General features: G+C 37.7%; 1 protein-coding gene across 2 annotated transcripts in view; it reads left to right on the forward strand.

Moving 5' to 3' along the window:
- Positions 1-3536: 3536 nt before the first annotated feature.
- The window catches only part of LOC123873220 (echinoderm microtubule-associated protein-like 2), a 78331-nt gene continuing 60685 nt past the window's right edge, over positions 3537-21182 (forward strand). For both annotated transcript variants that reach the window (XM_045917951.1, XM_045917953.1), the window contains exons 1-2: positions 3537-3812; positions 16811-16908. In XM_045917951.1, coding sequence (XP_045773907.1) covers positions 16842-16908 — 67 coding nt within the window. In that variant the 5' untranslated portion in view covers positions 3537-3812; positions 16811-16841. The remainder of the gene's footprint in view (positions 3813-16810; positions 16909-21182) is intronic.

Here is a 21182-nt window from a genome sequence, read left to right on the forward strand (position 1 = left end):
GACTGTTCTAACAAAATTTAGTTCAGCGAATTATTAGGTATACTTAGTATAACGAAATAAGCTTCTTATTACAGGCATCTTCTATGTCTTCAACTAACTTAATTAGATTACCACCCCAGTCCAGAAACTCCGGGATGGTCAAATAATAAAACCAACGTTTGAAGCTTGGGTCTACCACAATGTGTAACGAAGCCCACGCACTCAGACAAGCTGATTTCTAGTAACTTGTCTCTTTCATATGTTAATTTATCCATCGAAATGACATACTAGTAGATAACATAATAGATAAGTTTATAGCTACTGATTATGAAGCTGTAAAAACCATTCGTGGGTAGATAACTTGTTTGTTCTATGTAGTGGAAATACAGAGATTTATAATAAATTTTAATGTTACAGGTAGGTGATAAAACAAAATAATACCATTGGTGAGATCTTAGTAACAAGTAGGTATAAATATCGCCTAGAGCGATGCTAAAATTTACAACTCACACTGGCAATAATCAATATTTTCAATGCGAAAATACGTCTTCGCTATCTATTTATTGAGTACCTTTCTACAGTTAATTTCTGACTGACTACTGCCAAAAACATCCACAAATATCAAGTTCAAATAACAAACAACTGTTTTAAACTTTACTAAATTGACAAATTCCAAAGTCGATCTGATTAAAATTTTAATATGCTTATTATTCTGAATAGGTAAAACAATATACATAAGTAACAAATACAATAGCATAACATATTTTGAAAAATATTAATGAGTACCTTATAATACACCGAACAAATCGCTGGTAAAAGCTAGAGAAGGTATAGGTACAATAAAAATAATTCCCAGCAAGCAGCACTTTTAATTATAACACACCGCGATAAAATTTTACTAATTTACTTTCACTTTGAATATTGTATTTAGAATCCTACTTAGTTTATGAATGGAAAGTCTGACTCAATCACAATCTAGAACGCATAAATTAAAATCTGTTAAAGAAATTAGTAGTAGGTACATATTATAGGAATGCTTATCTGTAAAGATTTAGGTACTATTATGAGCATCCTTTAAAGTTATAATAGGAAATCAAATAAAAAAGAAAGAAATAAATAAAAAACAGTTTAATGTGCTCTAGAAATATGCTCAAAATCACAGATTTTAGGATCAATGCCTACATTTCGAAAAAAAAAAACATACACAAAATGCGGCGTGCCTTGGCGCTTGAACTATTTCGGACATTTTACCTGCAATCTCCAGAACTACTGAATCCTTGCAAAGTGGAAGAGTATACGATATACATTATTTTCCACAACATCTTGGACAGAATAGAACAGCCATAATATCGTGTGCGGGAATCTGTAGCCACAGTATTGATAAAATAATAGATTGAGTCCTCTCTCCTAGGTAGTCCGTAGGGACGCCGGTCGGCAATGTGATACGACCGGAGAGATATTATGAGGCGTAGGACCAACATCTTAACGTGTTCAATTTTTTTAGAGTTGAGAACAAAGGAAATGAACAATAAGAGTCTTTTATGTCTTTTATAGATGTTTCCTCCAAATACGGCTAAAATTGTAATGAAGGCAGATGCTCGTATAGTTATGTTTATCGCATCAGCTGTTGCAGGCACATGTTGCGGAAAAAATGTTGAAAATATCACAAAAATGTTGATGACGCGTGAAAAAATTCAGCCAACGCAACGGCTGGATAACTAAATTAAATAGTCATGTTCTGTGAATTATAACTAGATGATTGAGAAAAACTTTAACAGCTGTTTTAAAGTTAAAAATAACTTTAAAAAATGTCTTATAAATAAGATCGTTTGGGTAGGTGTGTATGTTATATGGCCTTTTGTTAATGGCGGTCTTTCAGTTACTCACTCCATATAAACGTAGTTTCTTATATGAAATATGTAAATTCTCGAGGCCGTGTAATTTTGAAACTGAATATTTAAATGGACATCTGAAAAACCACAGAGTTCTGTTTGCTGTGAAGACTCTGGGACTACGGAGTATTGGTGCTAATACCATTAAATGAGACATCAGACATTTCACCGCGGTTAACAGGGCTCTCTCCGTCACTCGTTTCATACAATCGTAGTTCCAATTTCATTTGAATATTAAGCAACCAAAGTCCATAAAATTTTGCAGACATATTCTAGAAACTAATATCTGTGTCTGTGGTGTTTTAGATTTTTCTAAAAATATGTAGTTTTAAAATTACAGGGGTTCAAAGATTTGTACGAAATTTTTTAAGACCGCGTAACTTTGAAACCGAATATTTTAACAGAAATCTGGAAAACCACAGACATAGATATTAGTTTCTAGAATATGTCTGCAAAAGTTCATGGACTTTGGTTGCTTAATATTCAAATGAAATTGGAACTACGATTGTATGAAACGAGTGACGGAGAGAGCCCTCTTAATAGCTCATCTGGTGAAGGGCTGGCTCATTTTGGCTGGCTTGTATTCTTGGTACCATTCCACGTGAGCAGGATTTGTACAGTAATTAGATAAGGCTAGCTTTAAGTTTTATCGAAACATTAAATTTTCAATAAAAGTACACATAATATCTTGTTCCTAGAACGTGTCCAAACCACGTTTGCTTGGAGTGCACTACGAATGAGCTCCTCTATAAACCTATCAATAACGTCTACTCTGAGGGTTTTTTTTAATGTAGGTATTTCATAAAAAGGGCCGGTCACCTGTTGTTCGCCCCTACCGGTTTACCTGCCGCCTGCTATTTTTTTAAAGGCTTCACAGACACGATCCCTTCCCGAAAAACATCAGTTTGTTAATGAATATCGAATATTAATTATTCAAGACAAGTACAGTCAACAAAGTTAGGCTTTAGGTAAATACTTTAGAATCTTTCTAGAATAGAATAGATTTTTATTCAATTAAACTTTTACAAGTGCTTTTAATCGCTAAAAGAATTTACAACACGTTCAGAATGCCATTCTTACCCGAAAGAACCAGCAAGAAACTCGGCGGTTGCTCTTTCAATAATGTTCAATTCATTATATTCAAATAGGTAATAAGTACCTACCTACTGATTATACCATACTGTCAATATAAATAATAGCAACCCCGCCCATTTTCTAGTTGTAGGATAGAAACCTATCAACCTACCTATCTACATACTGTAGAAAAATTATAAACTTACCTATACATATGTATATGTAGATAGATATGTACCTAATAGGTACAAGATTTAATCATAGTTCGATCTATTTAGCAATAATTACAAACTATATTTTAGATTCTTAGATAACCAGAAACTGTGGAATATGTGTTGTAATAGTTATCTATACTTAGGTAGATAGATAATAGTTACCTACAATGAGGCCGCTTTATTACTTTATCTTCAGCATTCTGTGTACATGTAATAGTAATGATTACGTGTTACAATAATGTGTAAACATTTAACACTATAATATTACTTAAATAGTACATAATATCCCGCGGTTTCAACGTTTCTGCGGACGCTACTTAGTTACAGGTACTTGTTACCCAATAGTTCCACCTTGCGACCGCAACGCAATCGAACGCATTCTAGCGCTAGTATCGCTTGCGTCGCCGGCGCAAAAGGACGTTAGTTTAGCTCGCGACTTTGAAAATACGTTTCCGAATCGATGTAATTGAACCATAAAATCACATATTAGGAACGTGTGAAGTGTTATAAGGTGATAAAAGTGTCAATAAAAGAGTGCTTAAACTTAATTTGTGCGAATAAAAAAGTATTGTCGTGATTTTCGTGTAAAAAAAATCACGAAACAATACTGTTAACGGAACTGACGGATTGCGTGAATTCTATTGGTTATTCGGTATGTACTTTTTGACTTCAGTTGATTTTCTATGGTGTTTTTATAGTTTTTTTTTTTAAGTTACATGGCCACCATAGCGGCTGAGATTTGAATTTAGAATCATTCCGTTAATTTGAATGTCGCTACTGACCCATTTTATACCGGTTACAAGTTGTTAGTATCAATTTGAAATTGAGATGTTTCTATTTCTAACTGTAAGTTTGTTATCGCAGTATGAGATAAAATATCAATAAACACGGATTTCCACGTCACCTTTTCAAGGTATATCTATAGGTAGGTACGTACCAATACGGATATTGAATGAAATGACCTCAAGGTCACCAACATCATCTGACTTGCGATAGTGTAGGATTACTTAGGTACCATTATTCTCTCAGGACTAGCTAAGTACTAATGCACTTAACTACCTAGGTAGGTACCTATTAGGTAAGTAATCCATACTAATATTATAAATGCGAAAGTGTGTCTGTCTGTCTGTCTGTCTGTCTATCTGTCTGTCTGTCTGTCTGCTACCTTTTCACGGCCCAACAGTATAACCGATTCTGACGTTTTTTGGTACAGGGTTAGCTTATATCCCGGGGACGGACATAGGCTAAATTTTATCCCGGAAAATCAAAGAGTTCCCACGGGATCTTTAAAAATCTATATCCAAGCGGACGAAGTCGCGGGCATCCTCTAGTTTGTAAGTAAATGCGAGAATGTGTACCTACCTGTCTGTCTGTTTATTTGCTGTATTTTTACGATGAAACTACAGAACCGCTAACGTAAAGCTTGGTAATACATAAGTCCTAGGTAGTAGGTACCCTCCTTACTTACCCGAAAATCCAAACTTTTCGCGCGCGGCTGTTTTAAATAACCATTTACCTACCTATCTCTGTTCTTATCAAAAACTAAACGCGCGCGGGATTTGATGTATAAACTACTTATTATACCTACCCGCATTTAACAACTTCAAAACAACAGCTGATCAGTTTAGCGGCCATTTTCGGCATAGGTATCTGACTTTTTCACGATACATAAAGTAGGTACCTACCCTAGGTATACTTTTTTTTTTAATCCTTCATTTATAGGCTTTTTAGGTATACTTGAATATAGCAAATGAAAACCTTTAACACCTCCAATGGCCTATAAATAGCAGGTAGTACCTACCTACAATAGGCACCGGCTTAACGACGTCATAGGTACTAATGTAATCACGATCTAGAATAATGGATATCTGCATATTAATTGTGCTGCAGTTGTATTCTAGGCGCGATGTCTAGTAGGTTTTGTACCTCTCCTACCTGGGTACCTAATTATTTGTAATCGTTGATATATCATGATAATTATCATGATAAAACCATTGCCGGCTAACTACTGAGCACGGGCAATGGGCATCCTCTCAGAATGAGGGTTTATGTCCACCGTGCCAAGTACGGATTGGTAGACTTCACAGTTCACACACCTTAAAACGTTATTGAGAACTCACGTTTTGTTTAATTGCTTCAAACGCACGTAGCTCTGAATTTAATTTTTTTGTTTGCTTTGGTATAGTGAAAGACCTGGACAGTAACATTTGAGCTACTTTTTATCCCAGACGTAACATGAGTTCCCACGGGATTTTTAGATTTTTTTATAAAACCAAACAAAATAACATCAAAAACGAAAATTCTAAAAAATACATAGCGGATTATGCATGCGCAACGACGAAATTATGGGACTAAATTATGGGACTCAACATTATGGGACTTCAATATTTTAGGAATTCAACATTTTGAGCCTGAAGGGATATTTTTAGCCCCATGGCGTGACTGCGCTGTGACCCCACACGGCGGGTGACCTCCGGAACCTGCGTGGCAAGTTTCCACCGCTCACGGCACAATGTTGAGGACGAGTCGTGTCCGCCTGACATTGGACATTCCTTCTGTGTCTTGTCTGTTATGGAAACGAGATACCTATCTAATTAATTAAATTAGTAACTTCACTTGAAAGGCTTTCTGGAAATTCAACCTCTAAAAAGGTTAAATAAGAGATGAAAGGTTGTATGTAAGCCCTACCATAACCATGAACACTGGTATTTGGGCTTTCGGTTAAAAATCAAGAAACAAGTAGGTATTTGAGAATATTTGGAAATTCCACTCTTCGCCAATTTTCAAAAATTCCACTCGAGTGAAGCTGGGGAGGCTCAGCTAGTTGTTAGGTAATCTCTCAATAATCCAACAGATACTCTCAATAATTTGATTAGTCGAAAACAAAGGCCGACAAGCATCTGCGTGGATTCCTCTGGCGCTACAAGCACAAACCCAAACTCATTATCATTTATTCAAAGTAGGTAGGTACTAGGTACCTACTATATATTGTACGCCTTTTGATGGTCAGAATTGTTAGATTTGTGAGATACTTAGTGGCGATAATTAATTACGTAAACTTAAAACTAAAGCTACGAGGGTTCTACACGCACCCAGGTCTGAGAAGAACCCACAACAAATTCAGCCGGATATCAAATGATCATGGGGCGCGAGAATCACTTAACATCAGGTGACCCGCCGCCTACTCATTTGCCCGCTATTTTTATTTTTAAATAAAACACGCGTCTCCGCTCCGCTCCGCTTGAGTGCGGAAACGTAGCTAAGGTTGGTAGATGTGCTAACACCAGTTCACCTCAAATGAACTGTAGAGGACAGATGGCTATCGCGGTGTGTTGCAAGTGAAACTGGTTTTGTTCATGTACGTTATAATGTACTTGTCAGTTGTCATAGTAGCTCCGGCTACACGCTTCACCTTACCTGAGAGGTAAGACTTAAGAGCCCACTTCATCGAAGCGATAACTCGTTGGTGGAATCTAAAATAGTGCTGTTTCCAAAGATGACGGAAACAACGTTATCTGTGCGTGTCACCCTTTCCCTTAGTCAAAAACGGCAAAGGGAAAATTCTAATCGACGTTTGGAAATTGGAATTACGCCTATTTTTCCCAAAAGAAAACATTTTAGTGCACAACTAAAGACATTTGAAATAATACCTATAAAGTGTGACATAGCGTTGTTAATTTTTCAATTTTTCTTGTTTCGTAAGTTTATAGTTTATTTGCGCACGAAACTGCCTCGTTTGCCCGAAAATATATATTTTCGGGCAAACGAGGCAGGATGTATGGATGGAGAAGCTCGTAAGAAGTTACCTTAAAAGTTACTAGTAAGTAGGGACTCTCCTTTATCTTGTGGGCAGCTGAATACAAAGCCGATTAATTACTTCCACACAATAATATATTAAGTACTTAATTTATGTTGGCATTTATTTTTTATCAGTTAAAATCCATAAACGCGTCGTATTCGATTACCCATTCACTTACCATTCCAAATCGATATTGCTTCACTAAAATCGATATTTATTTCCTTATCTGGGTCGCGGCCCTCAAACTAGGTGTAGGTATTTACCTACACGTAAGTCACTAGGTATCTCATTACAATCCTCCATTACAAAAAAAGTTTACGTTTATTATTTACCTTAGATTCAACGTTTAATTAACTAGCTGCATAATATGCTGATTAAAAATGTATCTACCTAGTGTAAGTGTACCTATAATACTTTAGTTAACTATGCAATAAGGCGTTTATATAATATTTAGAGTGCCCAGTCCCAAGATCTAAATGCCCACCCCAAAAGGCCCAAATATCCGATTACGGTACGGAGCAATAAAGTGATCCAAAAGTCAAAAATTACATATACCAAGGCAACTATGTTCAAAACTTTAGTTACTTTTGTTTTAGGAATATAGAATGGACGTGTAAAAGATTCTTAAAAACCTAACTCTTGTAAATGAAGTCACGGGGATTATATATTTTGTACAGAAAAGCCTTGCATTCTGGAGACAGACATAGACTACTTTTTATCCTGCAGAATCAAAGAGAATCCAAAGGATTTTTAAAACCTGTTTCCAAAAGGTGATTTATTGACTGATCTAGATGAAGAATATTAGCCAAGGTGACTAATATTCCCCTTTTCCCCTTTCACTAAGCGCAAATCTTGTGCTAGGAGTAGGTACGACAAAAGTGCAACGGGTGGGGTTTGAACCGCCGCCGACCTTAAGAATTTCAGTCCACTCCTTTGACTGATGAGCTATTGAGGCTCTATTTTTTTTTTTAAATTTGTGCAGTCCACGTGGACGAAGTCGCGGGCATAAGCTAGTATTTTATAAAGTATTTCACATCTTGGCATGTTATTGTATGGATATTGGACAGGCAGTTAGAGACGCAACAATACAAACGGTATAGATCTAAGATAGGGAAGTGTAGCGGTTCACACGGTTTGTGACTGGAGTGGTCCAAACGTGTGAACCAGTCGTCTGACCGGCACCGAGCCGAGGTCGACTAGTGAAAGTACGCTTTTAGTTAACTAGGTGGTAAGTGGTTCTATAACTTCTAACACTAAGAGTACTCCTAGGCTGAAATCTATAGAGCGCACTTTGACTTTGCTCAGACTTAAGACACTGTTAAAGCGAGACAGCGGTATACAGCTGGCATAAATCTGTCTCGTTTTAACTGAAACTTAAGTCTAAGCAAAGTCAAAGTGCGCTCTATAAATCTCAGCATTAGTGTTTTTGTAAAGCGCAAAAGAGGTCTTGAATGAAGCGAGCGTACGAGGCCGGGTGGAGCAGAGGGAGGTAGCGAGCGAAGCAAGCCGGCGATCAATGATACGTACTAAGCAATTTGCCTCCTTCTTTCTAATTCGAATCGGTACGACAGGTTACGCTTTTCCGGTCTTAGCTTTACCCTCCAATTATAATATGGATATTGGATACCGAGTGAATAGGCAACTTATATGCAAGCTTGCTCCATCTTAGGCTGCATCATCCTGTGCCAACAGGTAGCGCTAGTCTATCACACTAATATTATAAAGGAGAAAGTTTGTATGTGTGTGTGTATGTTTGTTACTCCTTCACGCAAAAACTACAGGACGGATTGGGCTGAAATGTAGAATGGAGATAGACTATACCCTGGATTAGCACATAGGCTACTTTTTATCCCGGAAAATCAAAGAGTTCCCACGGGAATTTTAAAAAACCTACATCCCCGCGAACGAAGTCGCGGGCATCATCTAGTAAATATTAAAAAAATCTTCCGTTGCCAAAAAACTGGACAATAGACATGGGGCCAATTAGGGCGAAATGGTTAGATATTTGCTTACCAATCAATGTTTTCAATACTATTGGCACAGTACACGCCGCTGGATAAGATAACCAGTATCAGTTGATAAGCGAGCGTTGTTTGCGTCACTTCCTAATACGTACTTACTTGCTATAAATAGAAAATACCCTATTTATTGGTATTATTACTTAAGATCGTTTAGATTTCTAAACGTATTCGATAAGGGCCTAACAACGTTTGGTATTTTAATTCACTGATAGTATTTAATGGGAAACGGATTAAGATATGGCTATTTTGACAGCGTAGTTAAAGGCTGATCCACACCTGCGCACGCGACGAACGGTGCACACAAGGTGCATCATCACACTAATATCACACTAATATTATAAAGGCGAAAGTTTGTATGTGTGTGTGTGTGTATGTTTGTTACTCCTTCACGCAAAAACTACTGGACGGATTGGGCTGAAAAGAATGGAGATAGATTATACTCTGGATTAGCACATAGGCTACTTTTTATCCCGGAAAATTAAAGAGTTCCCACGGGATTTTTAAAAAACTACATCTACGCGAACGAAGTCGCGGGCATCAGCTAGTACGAATATAATAGCCGTATTCGTGGAGTTGCGTGAGCCAATTTCAATTTTAAGTAAATTCAAGTAACTTGTCAGAGTTATCTCTGACAAGTGACTTGTGACGCACGCGCAAAACTAATTTTATTAATTGTGCATGTGCAAATGGTGACAAACGAACACGGCTAATGTGGACGTGTTAACGAGTTCATGAGTTAGAGAGTTCACAAGAGTTTTGAGAGTGAACACAGACGGTGATGCGACCATAGGCTTTCGATGCGCGTTGGTGCACAGTTCGGGCGCGTGCGCAGGTGTGAATCTACCTAAACCACACGCGAACATAACAACGTCACAGCGTTGCCAGAAGGGTACGAAATTCGTACTTTTTGAGTCATATTCGTACCTTTGCTTGGTACCTATCTTGTCTTATACGTACCTTTTCCCGTCTTCTGGTGCTGTGAGATGAAAATAGGAACATTTACTTAATAAGATAATGCATAATGTATACCTATATCTCTTGTATTCTCTACTCATGTGTTCGTAGTATTCTTTGCCTCTGCTGAAATGGGTAAAAGCAAAACCCTAAGACAACGTCGCGGGTAACAAATAGTGTAGGTAGGTATAATGTAATAATATGCTAAAGAGACACTTATCACGAGTACCAAACAAGCTGACTAAAAAATGGTGTCACGATATTAGCAAAGATCAGCGCTTGACATTTCATTTCTATATTTTATTGCGTTGTTCAAAAGAAGAGCATAACTATTTCTCAACGCAAATTATTTATTAACTAGGAACCCGCCCCGGCTTCGCACGGATAGCTCATTAGAATTTTCGTAAGGATCTCTCATTTATTTGAAAACTAGGCGATGCCCGCGGCTTCGCTCGCGTGGATTTTGATTTTTTTAAATCCCTTAGGATCTCTTTGATTTTCCGGGATAAAAAGTAACCGATGTCCTTCCCCGGGATGTATCCCAAGTCTGTACCAAATCTCATTAAAATCGGTTCAGCGGTTGGGCCGTGAAAACGTAGCAGACAGACAGACAGATAGACAGACAGACATACTTTCGCATTTATAGCCTGTCACTCAGGAATAATGTAGCTTTCTACTGGTGAAAGACTTTTCAAAATCGGTTCAGTAGTTCCAGAGATTACTTCCTATAAATAAACTTACAAACTTTACCTCTTTATACTATATAGTAATAGATCTATACAAAGTCGCGGGCATCATTAATTATTATTATCATCATCATCCATTGCCAGACCACAACTGAGTAGTTATGGGTCTCTAAGCGTTTAAGCCTTAGTCCGCCACGCTGACCAAGTGCAGATTGGCAGTCTTCACACCTTTTAAAAACATTATGGAAAACTCTCATAGCATGCAGGCGTGCAGGTTTCCTCACGATGTTTTCCTTCGATGTTAAAGTGATATAATATACCTAACTCTGAAAAGTTGGAGGTGGGTGCCGGGATCGAACTCCCGACCTCTCGAATAAGAGACGGATGCCTTAACCACTAGGCTGGCACGGCTCTGGCAAAAACTAGTTAAATTATGTTTTTAAAACTTGAATGGGTATAGAGCCCAAAACCACACTTTCGTAATTTCGTATGTTTCGTAAACTTAAAATAATATGTTAATGGTTATTCCACTTAAGTAATTGGGTAGGTATATACCTACTTAAGTACTTAAATTACATAATAATTGATTGATTTGATCAATTCGGTTCCACCACCACCTGTCATGCAACTGGGCCTTAATCATCTTATTTATTGGCAGTTAGTCATTCAATGATATTATTACCTTATAGCTTTGTGGGTGTGGTGTAATTGGCCCTACTTATATTGCTTTTATAGTTATTGATCTAATTCTAATGAATGAGTGATCAATTCAAAAGAGAAAAGTTAACTGATTTATTTGAGTTGTGTAACAAAAACTAGTAGAAGACAGTCAGACATGAGGAGATCCGTAGGAGAACCAGAGTGACCGACAATACCACCGCAGTGGTCTTATTAGTGTGAGGTCCCGGGTTCGATTCCCGATAGGGGTTTGGAATTTTATAATTTCTGGTCTGGTCTGGTGGGAGACTTCGGCCGTGGCTAGTTAGCTAGTTACCACCCTAGCGGCAAAGTCGTGCCGCCAAGCTATTTAACGTTCCAGTACTATGCAGTGTAGAAACCAAAGGGGTTTAATGAAGGACCTCTTCCAGATTAGCCATCTTCTATCTTAGACTGCATCATCACTTACCACCAAGTGAGATTGCAGTCAAGGGCTAACTTGTATCTTATTTTAAAAAAACCTTTCAACAGTCAACCCCGCGGCGCCCTGACCTCCAAACGTAGCAGGTTACTTTTACTTCATCTCATCAAGTGGCAAGAGAACGTTTGAGAGGTACTTACTGGAGAGCGGAGAGGTTGCCGGTTCGATTCCCGCGCACTTTCGCCATAACTAATCTGCATACAATAAACCCGAGTATGTTGGCCCATGAGATAAGCGGTTTCATAAGTTTTCTTATCTTGGCAACCTCATATTTGCCAATACAATAATCCCCATTACTACTTACTAGACTAGCTTGAAGAGCTCAATGAATAAGTAACATTATATTTTATATAAAATAATTCAGTCAAAGCCTCTTTAAATGCGTACTTATGTGCTATAAGACCTATCTACCTGCCAAATTTCATGATTCTAAGACCTAGGTCAACGGAAAGTACCCTACAGGTTTTCTTGTCAGACACGACAGACGGACAAACAAACAAAAAAAGTGACCCTATAAGGGTTTCTTTTTAACTGTTGAGGTACGGAACCCTAAAAAAACTAAAACAATCTACTAAATCTACACTGTCATATAATATGTTCATTTACATTTTACATCACTTTTAGTGGCCCCATACATTAGTTTAGCAAAAAGAAATCGCACGCGCGATAACAAACATTTGATGTAGCAGGTGAGATGTGAACGACATCCCACTTAGCTATTAGCATAATTACTACGACACGACGTGTGTTTGTTTGTGTGGGCATAGGTGTAAAAGCTGCCCCAATAATGTTCATTCTTAACATGTTAGGGCGTTTGTCCACTCATTCATATTCCATTCGAAGCATTTGGGCTTAGAACAATGCAGAGATAATAATATGTGCGCGATGATAATAATGATAACAGAAATATGTAAACAAGTTGAATTTATTATACCTGTAAATAAAAAACCCGATTGTCCTGCTAAATTTTTTCTTTTTCAAAATTTATTTCCAGTGTTCTAAAGATCCTAATCTCTAAGGTCTGATGTAAGGAATCTAGTTGTTTAGCCATTTAGAAGTTATGGTGGAAAAGTTAAAAAAAAAAACTACTTATTTACCTCATAATAAGGTCGTATTTTATTTGTAGAGCGCTATCTTTCCTACTCTCGAGTGTTTTATATCTTCTGTCTTACTCATCAGAGAGCACGTATTTTATACGCCATGAAACATATCAGGGGGCACGGCAGTGCCCCCGCCAAGACGAGCCAAACGGCGGCCGGGGCGCTACGTACCTTTTTCTCGAAGTGTTTCAGTGTGTAAAATGTTGCCAAGACTCACAAGTTCATAATGTTTTCACTGTTAAAAAGTTATGAGATCTCTAGTAGAGCCAAGCCCCTAGCTGAGCTTAGATTTGTGCTGGCCATGGGAGCTATCCCAAGTCCAAAGTATATAGCTTTTAAATGCTCTTGACTATATCACATTTATAACAATAAATAACAAATAACTCTACTTACAAGCTCTAATTCTACAAACCCTAAATCTTGGTTAAAAAAGTACGGCTTGGCCGTTTAATGTTCGTAAAACTATAAAATGACAACATATTTTAAGGCCATTAGGAATAGTTTGTTCGACAATTACTAATTTGTATTGTACTTCGTGATGGAACTGTAAACGGCCAAGGCGTATTTTTTTAACCAAGATGTAGGGTTTGTAGAATCAGAGCTTGTAAGTAGAGTTATTTGTTATTTATTGTTATAAATGTGATATAGTCAAGAGCATTTAAAAGCTAAATTTGAAAACATTATGAACTTGTGAGTCTTGGCAACATTTTACATGAAATGTTTTTAGTGGGTTCTACTTACTTCTACACAGTACACAGTCGCAAATTCATTGTGACATAGTCCACATAACAAAAGGGTCTAACTCAGATTAAATACCTAACAATGTGACCTAATTAATCTTCAGTAATTAACTGTTTGAGTGCAATTGTTAATTGTTACCTATTTAAAACAATTGTCTCGCAACAGTGCAGATCCTTCGACAATGATTAGAAATGAGGTCATTAGTAGGTAGGAAATCGTATGCATTTTATTTCCTACAATCTACGAACTACGAACCTATTTTATTGAAAAAAATATTTTCAAAAACCATTTTCATCCAAATCAATTCAAGCATAAAAATTATGTTGGAATCTGTTGGAATGAAGAAACCCACAATGCATACGTATACATGAACACTGAAAACAGTACATACACTTCTCTTTTAAGGCAGTCGTGTAAAAATAGGTTATTCCAGAGGTACCAAAAGTACTAAAAGGCGTGGCGCCATGTTTTTTTTTCAAATTCCATACAGCACAATGCACTGCGCCGACGCAGCGCAACCTACGTTCCGACTTCTGATCCTGGAATAGGGTTGACGCTTTAATCTTTATTCAATATCATATGTAAGTGCTTACTAAGTATAATAAAAAAATTAATGTAATGAAATCAGTAGCTTTTCCTGCTAAGCTCAGACAACCTTAAAGCAAAGTACTTATTTTAACTTTTAGTAGCAAATCTTGTGCAAAAATCACTTCTAATCGTAATTTTTCGATTTCAAGTTTTATCACACAATCACAAAACTTGATTTTAGAAGAGAGCCACCTGGTATTTGCTTATTCTGAGATCACAAACATATTATATACTAGCTGACGCCCGCGACTTCGTCCGCGTGGATTTAGTTTTTTCGAAATCCCGTGGGAACTCTTAGATTTTCCGGGATAAAAAGTAGCCTATGTGCTAATCCAGGATATTATCTATCTCCAATCCGAATTTCAGCCAAATCCGTCCAGTGGTTTTTGCGTGAAGGAGTAACAAACATACACACTTCGCCTTTATAATATTAGTGTGAAGTGTGATATATTTAAAAAACTTTCCAAATAATGCAATACGAACAGTTTGTGATTGGTTAGTGACTCAAAATAGTTAGCGCCCACTGTGAGTTCTGCCTCTATCTAGTATGGAGTTATGTAACAGAGAGAGCGCTATACTAACTTCTTTCCGCGGACAGAGTTGCTTTTTAAAAATCATACTTTGAAATGGTTAGAGCCCACTGAGAGTTTTGGTATATCTTGTACGATGGTACGGAACCCTTCGTGTGCGAGACCGACTCGCACTTGACCGGTTTTTTAAAAACCATAATGTATCAAGTTGTCAACCCTGTTGGGCTTGGCGCTAGGCAGCTGTTGCAGTGGGCTCGTGAGTGTGGCACAACAATGGCACGCACTACAAGAGTACATTACAGAATTTAGTCACACTACATTCTTGGAAAACTATGTACTTACCTATTTCACGTAAATATAACCTATCAAACTATTGCGTTATTGGAGGTTTTGTCATTCATCTAAATTCTAAACGAATGTGCCGTGAAAACCTCCATTAACGTAATAGTAGTAGAAGCAAAAGCTAGCAGACATCTTAGGCTCTATCTTATGCTGCATCATCAGCGGGTCTGAGGCAGCCAAGCGCTAGTCTATAAAAAAAACTGTTTATGGCAAAAAGTTGAAAGATAGCTTGCATCCCAGGGAAGGATATACTAAAGGTGAACGCACATTTATTCGAGCCGAACGAAACGGATTTTAGAATCCTGTATATGAAATCTCATGGAACCTCGCACACTTCCCCGAATCGGAAGTAGATTTCATATAGAGAATTCTAAAATTCGTTTCGTTCAACTCTTTCGACGCGTTCGGCTCGGATAAGTGTGCGTTCACCTTTACGCTACTTTTTATGCCGGAAAAACAAAGAGAAGACGAAGTCACGGAAAACATCTAGTTGTAACCATTGTATGTAACTTGTATTACACTCGTAGATAGCAGGTAGGTACTTGTTTATATTTCAATATGTTAAATAGCAAAATACGCGAAGGTCGGCCGTTATCAAATACGTTGATTGATAACACTGCTCGATAACTGTGCCTATTATAAAACACTGTTTAGCATTTAGCAATTTGAAATCATGATAAGTACAAAATACATTAGTGGTTATCAATTATCATTGTCATATTTTATCATTTATCTCAAATGAAACTTGAACTTGAAAAGACGGTATTAAATAAGCATGTGGTAAAAATCATAACCCTTCCTTTCGGTTTTGCCGTAGTCGGGTAAAAAGAGAAACCTGAGTGGTAGGTAACTATTAGGACAGGACAGGTCTAAAAGTAGAGATATAACTTTATAATATAGTTGCCAAGTAGTTGTAAGCTCTCTAAATAAATATTAAAAAAAAAAAAAAACAATGCAGCAAATGTCATGAAACTACGATAAATTTTAATGAGCAGAAAGTTCACCGAGGCCACAGATCCATGAACTTCCGGTTTTATATGCGAACTGTAATCCTTCCGGTTTAATAAAATGAAACGTTTATCTATGGCTTTCATCTCTCAAATAATAATTTTTACTTCCGTTAAGTTCAAAGTTCAAATAGCTTTGTAAGAAATCTGTACCTATTGCTTTAATACTCTACAATTTTATCTTATTGATAAGATTTATGGTTTCTCTGGAAAACTTGTACTTTTCTTACTTGAATCTTAGTTTGGAGGCCTGAAACTTAGCTATTGCACTGTTTTTTACTATAACTAACTTATTTTATTATTTTACTTTGAAATGGAGATAGATAATATCCTGGATCAGCACATAGGCTACTTTTTATCCCAGAAAATCAAAGAGTTCCCACGGGATTTCGAAAAACCTAAATCCACGCGGACGAAGTCACGGGAATCAGCTAGTTTAAAATAAAATTCATTCGGTATAAAATTCCTAAAAAAATTGCAACGCTACCTCCCGGACTGTTTTGTTAAAGTTCCCTCATTGCTTGGTGGCAGCAATGCAGAACGAACTAATGTCAAATGAGCCGAGCCCGGTGATTATCAGTGTGACACTGAGTTAGCGAAACAGCATGTCGAAAGGGTCTATAAGAAGGGCGATTGCCGATATGAACCGCCACATGCTTTATGCATATGCTTTACGCTCAGTTTAAGTTACCTAAGAAGTATTAGTTATTATTATGTAAGTAACCTTGTTATGTTTGCCCGCAGTTGGTTGCGATGCAGTCCTGATAGCGGCGTGATGATGAGGCTCGAGGCGACCGACAAACAGCACCGCTACCACAACCTGCTCGATGACGACCATGCCAGTGAGTACAACTTTTCTAAAGCATTTAAAAAAATCCTTTCTCTGGCAAGTCTTTTCCAGTTTTTTTTATATACAGGAAATGCCTAACTCATACCCCTCAGTCAGGGGAAACGGAGGGGTTGTGTGGAGCTTGTACCCACTAAAACCCGTGTTTGTCGCTCAACGGACTAGCGGTTGCGCGAGTACCACTCAATAGTATTCATCGCACTCCCACCACGTTTTGACCCGCCATCAACTGGCAGGCGGGTCCCATCGCTGGGCTGGCTGCTACCAGACCCGTCTCAGAAGCGCTACCTCCTGACCTGCTTATATTTAGGTTGACGAACGCCCCTTACACCCATCAACTGCAGGCCAGCAACTCATTGAGACCGGAGGTCGTCATTAGCCCTTCGGCGCCCGGTGCGTCTCCTACCTACCCTGAAGTTACGATACATCATAGAAAACTAACCGGAATCGCTTAGGTTAAACGGGATGTTGAAACGTAAAGGATGTTGGAAAAACGATAATCAGTATGGGCAACTACCGTATCATACCTACATGTTATCACTGTCCTCAAGCCACGATTCTGATTCTCCCACGACTAACAAATTGGCATTGCGTGCATGTAATGGATGCTCATCACATTCGTATGATGTTGCTCGAGTAATATTCAAATTGCTCGAGTAATATTCAAATTACATCATTTGTAGCTGTACGTTGCGTTATTACTTTTAAGAACTCTTTAACCTTTTACAAGATTGTGGTTAGTGTCATTAAAGTTTTTTTTCATCGGTCACTGACTTGCCACAATCTCGCTGTAACCTTTTGACTATTTAGGTCATTTTGTGTTTTCTTTTCCAAATTGGTGACTGGTGTTCTACTATCACATCTTACGTACTTTGATCTTATAACTTTCATGACCGCCCGCGGCTTTTCTTGGCTAGAATATTCATAGTTTTCATTTCCTATCTCTTGGGAATTTCGAAAAACAAGATGTTCATTCCTTTCCTTGTCTTTATTATAAAGGAAACTTCTGAAGAAGAACTCTTTGTTTTCCCGTGTTAAAGTATCATGTCTGTCTCGGACTGCCTTTCGGCAAGATCTGTTCCGTGGTTGAGCTGTGAAAAGTAACAGACAGACAGACTTTCGTCCGTGTGAATGTAGATTTTCAAAATCCCGTAAGAACTCTTTGATTTTACGGGATAAAAAGTAGCCCTATGTGTTAATCCAGAGTATAATCTATCTTCATTCCAAATTTCAGCCAAATCTGTTCAGTAGTTTTTGCGTGAAAGAGTAACAAGCATACACATACAATATTAGTGTGATTAGCCATCGACGTGTATTAGCATAGAAGAAGGGTTTTTTTTTAATTTATAGTCTAGCGCTCGGCTGCAATCAGACCTGCCAGCAAGTGATGATGCAGCCTAAGATGGATTTCGATAGCAAGTGTATATCTGTATTTTAAATTCGGTAATAAATACGAAATCATTGCATCAAGTAGCCGGTATGTATGCAGTAATCAAAAACCTGATCATGCACCTACTTGCAGATTGCTGAGCCAAATTTCGATATATTGCAAAAGTGATCCGCAATCCGAACAATGTGGGACAGGACTGGACAATGGACATAGTCTGAATGCAAATAGGACTTTTACTTGCTGACAAACTTTATATAACTACCTAACTAGCTATCGCTACGGAATTTATCAAGCCTATTGTACCTATTTAGAATATTTAGTTTGTTATTAAAGATGTTTTGGCCGTTTTAATATGTGGAAGATTATCTAACTAACAATAATTATAATTATAAGTTAAAATTAGAAATTTAAATACCCCCGACACAAAAACCTCTAATAATTCTTCAAACGGCTGAACAGATTTTCTTGGATTATAGCTAAGAACACTCTCGATCAAGCCACCTTTCAAACAACGCGAACGGTTCATTCGTTTAGGCGCTACGGGTGTCACAGACAGATGCACAGATACACACGTCAAACTTATAACACCCCTCTTTTTGGGTCGGGGGTTAAAAATATCACAGAAGAATCCGTTTGTGAAAATTCTGGGGATTCGTTTATTAAATCGGGGTAAAATGTCACTGCCCTTCAAAGAGTTCTAACGGGCTTTTTAAAACCTAAATCTACGCGGACGAAGTCGCGGGCATCAAATAGTATTATTAAGAGCTTCATAGAACACGATTTTGGTTCTGAATGACCTTTTCGTACATTTAATTCAATGTAATAAAATTAATGCCAGTTCAAATTTCTCTTTTATCTAGTAGATATCTAGTGTGGTAATGGTAAATGGTAATACGAGGCGCATTATAATACAATAAGGTGTGAGACGGCGGCGCCTATGGTGCCCGTGGGAACTGCCTATACCTACCTAGTACCTATCTGTGGTGATCGTGCGAAATATGAATACGTAGGTACCCACTATGTGGGATTATACTCTCTATAACATTTACTGAGGTGGTGTCTTAGTGTTTCATACGTACATACAAGCTTTTGCCCGCGACATTTAAAACCCGTGGGAACTCTTTGGTTTTCCGAGATAAAAAGTAGCCTATGCTACTCCACAGGTTTTTAACTATGTAACTATGTACCCGTGTAAAAAATCCCGTTGCTACGAGGTGACGTGATTGAAGAACAAACCAATGAACCAACAAACAAACACACTTCCGCACATCAAAATAAGTACGACATTGCAATTTGTAGGACATCAAGTTGTAAGCAAAAACGAGTTACGAGTATGTTAGTATATGTACTTGTAAACTAAAAAATCATCGTACAAGATTATGTACTAATGATATGATTTTCAATATACATGGCGGCTATTTTGAAATTTTTATTATTTGTCATTATAGCAGCAATAGAAATATACCTATACTCTACTACAAAATTTCAACTCTCTATATCTATGGACAGACGGACAGATAGCGGAGGCTTAGTGATAGGGTCCCATTAATATCCTTCGTGTACGGAACCCTAAAAAGATTGGTATCTCAAATGACCTCTGCACGTGAGCTCTGACCACACCTGACTTCCGGCTAGTGATATCCTGTGTATTGTGCGCGGGAAGCGAACCCGGCGCGTCACGCATGCCTGACTCAACCATGGGGGACTAACCCCTGTAGTAAACATGAAACAAAAACTTTTCTCAGTATGCATTTACATATCTACTTACATAAGTAATTAATTTGTATCAGTAAAAAAGCAGTGATAGCCTATTACGTTATTATATTTTTACTTTTTAAAAGTTTTTGTGTCCGGGGTTTTTAAATTATTAATTTAATTTTTATTAAACTTTTTATCTTGAAATGGTTTGTGTAATATACACACATTACGCTTTACCATGCCAGTGCGTCGCGCGTCGGCTCATTAGATTTTGTCCTCGTTAGAATTTGGCTGGATACAAAGTATTGGTCGGCTAGTAATAACCGGTCTAATAAGAAAACTAGAAAAGAGGTGATAATCTTCAAAGTCAGAACAGATTTTCTTGGATTATAGCTACACTCTCGATCAAGCCACCTTTCAAACAAAAGCAAAAGAAACTAAATCAAAATCGGTTCATTCGTTTAGGAGCTACGATGCAATAGACAGATACACAAACACACAGATACACACGTCAAACTTATAAAACCCCTCTTTTTGGGTCGGGGGTTAAAAATAACATTATGTTAGGCAATTTTTCCATAAATAAGAGTCGACCCTGGCAATCAAGATAAAAGCTAATGAAGCCTCCTGCACAATTGTTGGGTTACGCAAATGTTTGGCGTACTCATAAATACTTGACGCCACTCGTCCACCCACCAGCATGTTTGGGATTGCCATAGTGGGCTATACTTATTAGCACTTAAACAGCACTATACCAAAGGTTTAATTGCCTCTGACGCCATACAAGGCCACTGATGGTATTAGGTTTTGGCGTTTCATGGATGCATTGTGTTTGAATTGAACAGCACTTGTTCTTTAAAAGAATAACTATAAAGTACAAGTACCGACTTAAGTACCTACCAAAGCCATAATGATCGTGTGTGTGTTTGTATGTGTAATGTGTATGCGTGTGAAAAGATTAAGTAATTATTATTTGTATTGATTGCCAAGTGTGGACTGCCAAGTGTGGATTGGCAGACTTCACACACCTTCGAGAACATTTTTCTTTTTCAAAGAATATTAGCCATTTTTAATCATGACTAACATTCCCCTTTCCCCTCCAACTAAGCGTAAAGCTTGTGCTAGGAGTGGGTACGACAATAGTGCAACGGGCGGGGTTTAAACCGCCGACCTTTCGGATT

The sequence above is a fragment of the Maniola jurtina genome, chromosome 16, assembly GCF_905333055.1.
Source record: "Maniola jurtina chromosome 16, ilManJurt1.1, whole genome shotgun sequence".
NCBI lineage: Eukaryota > Metazoa > Arthropoda > Insecta > Lepidoptera > Nymphalidae > Maniola > Maniola jurtina.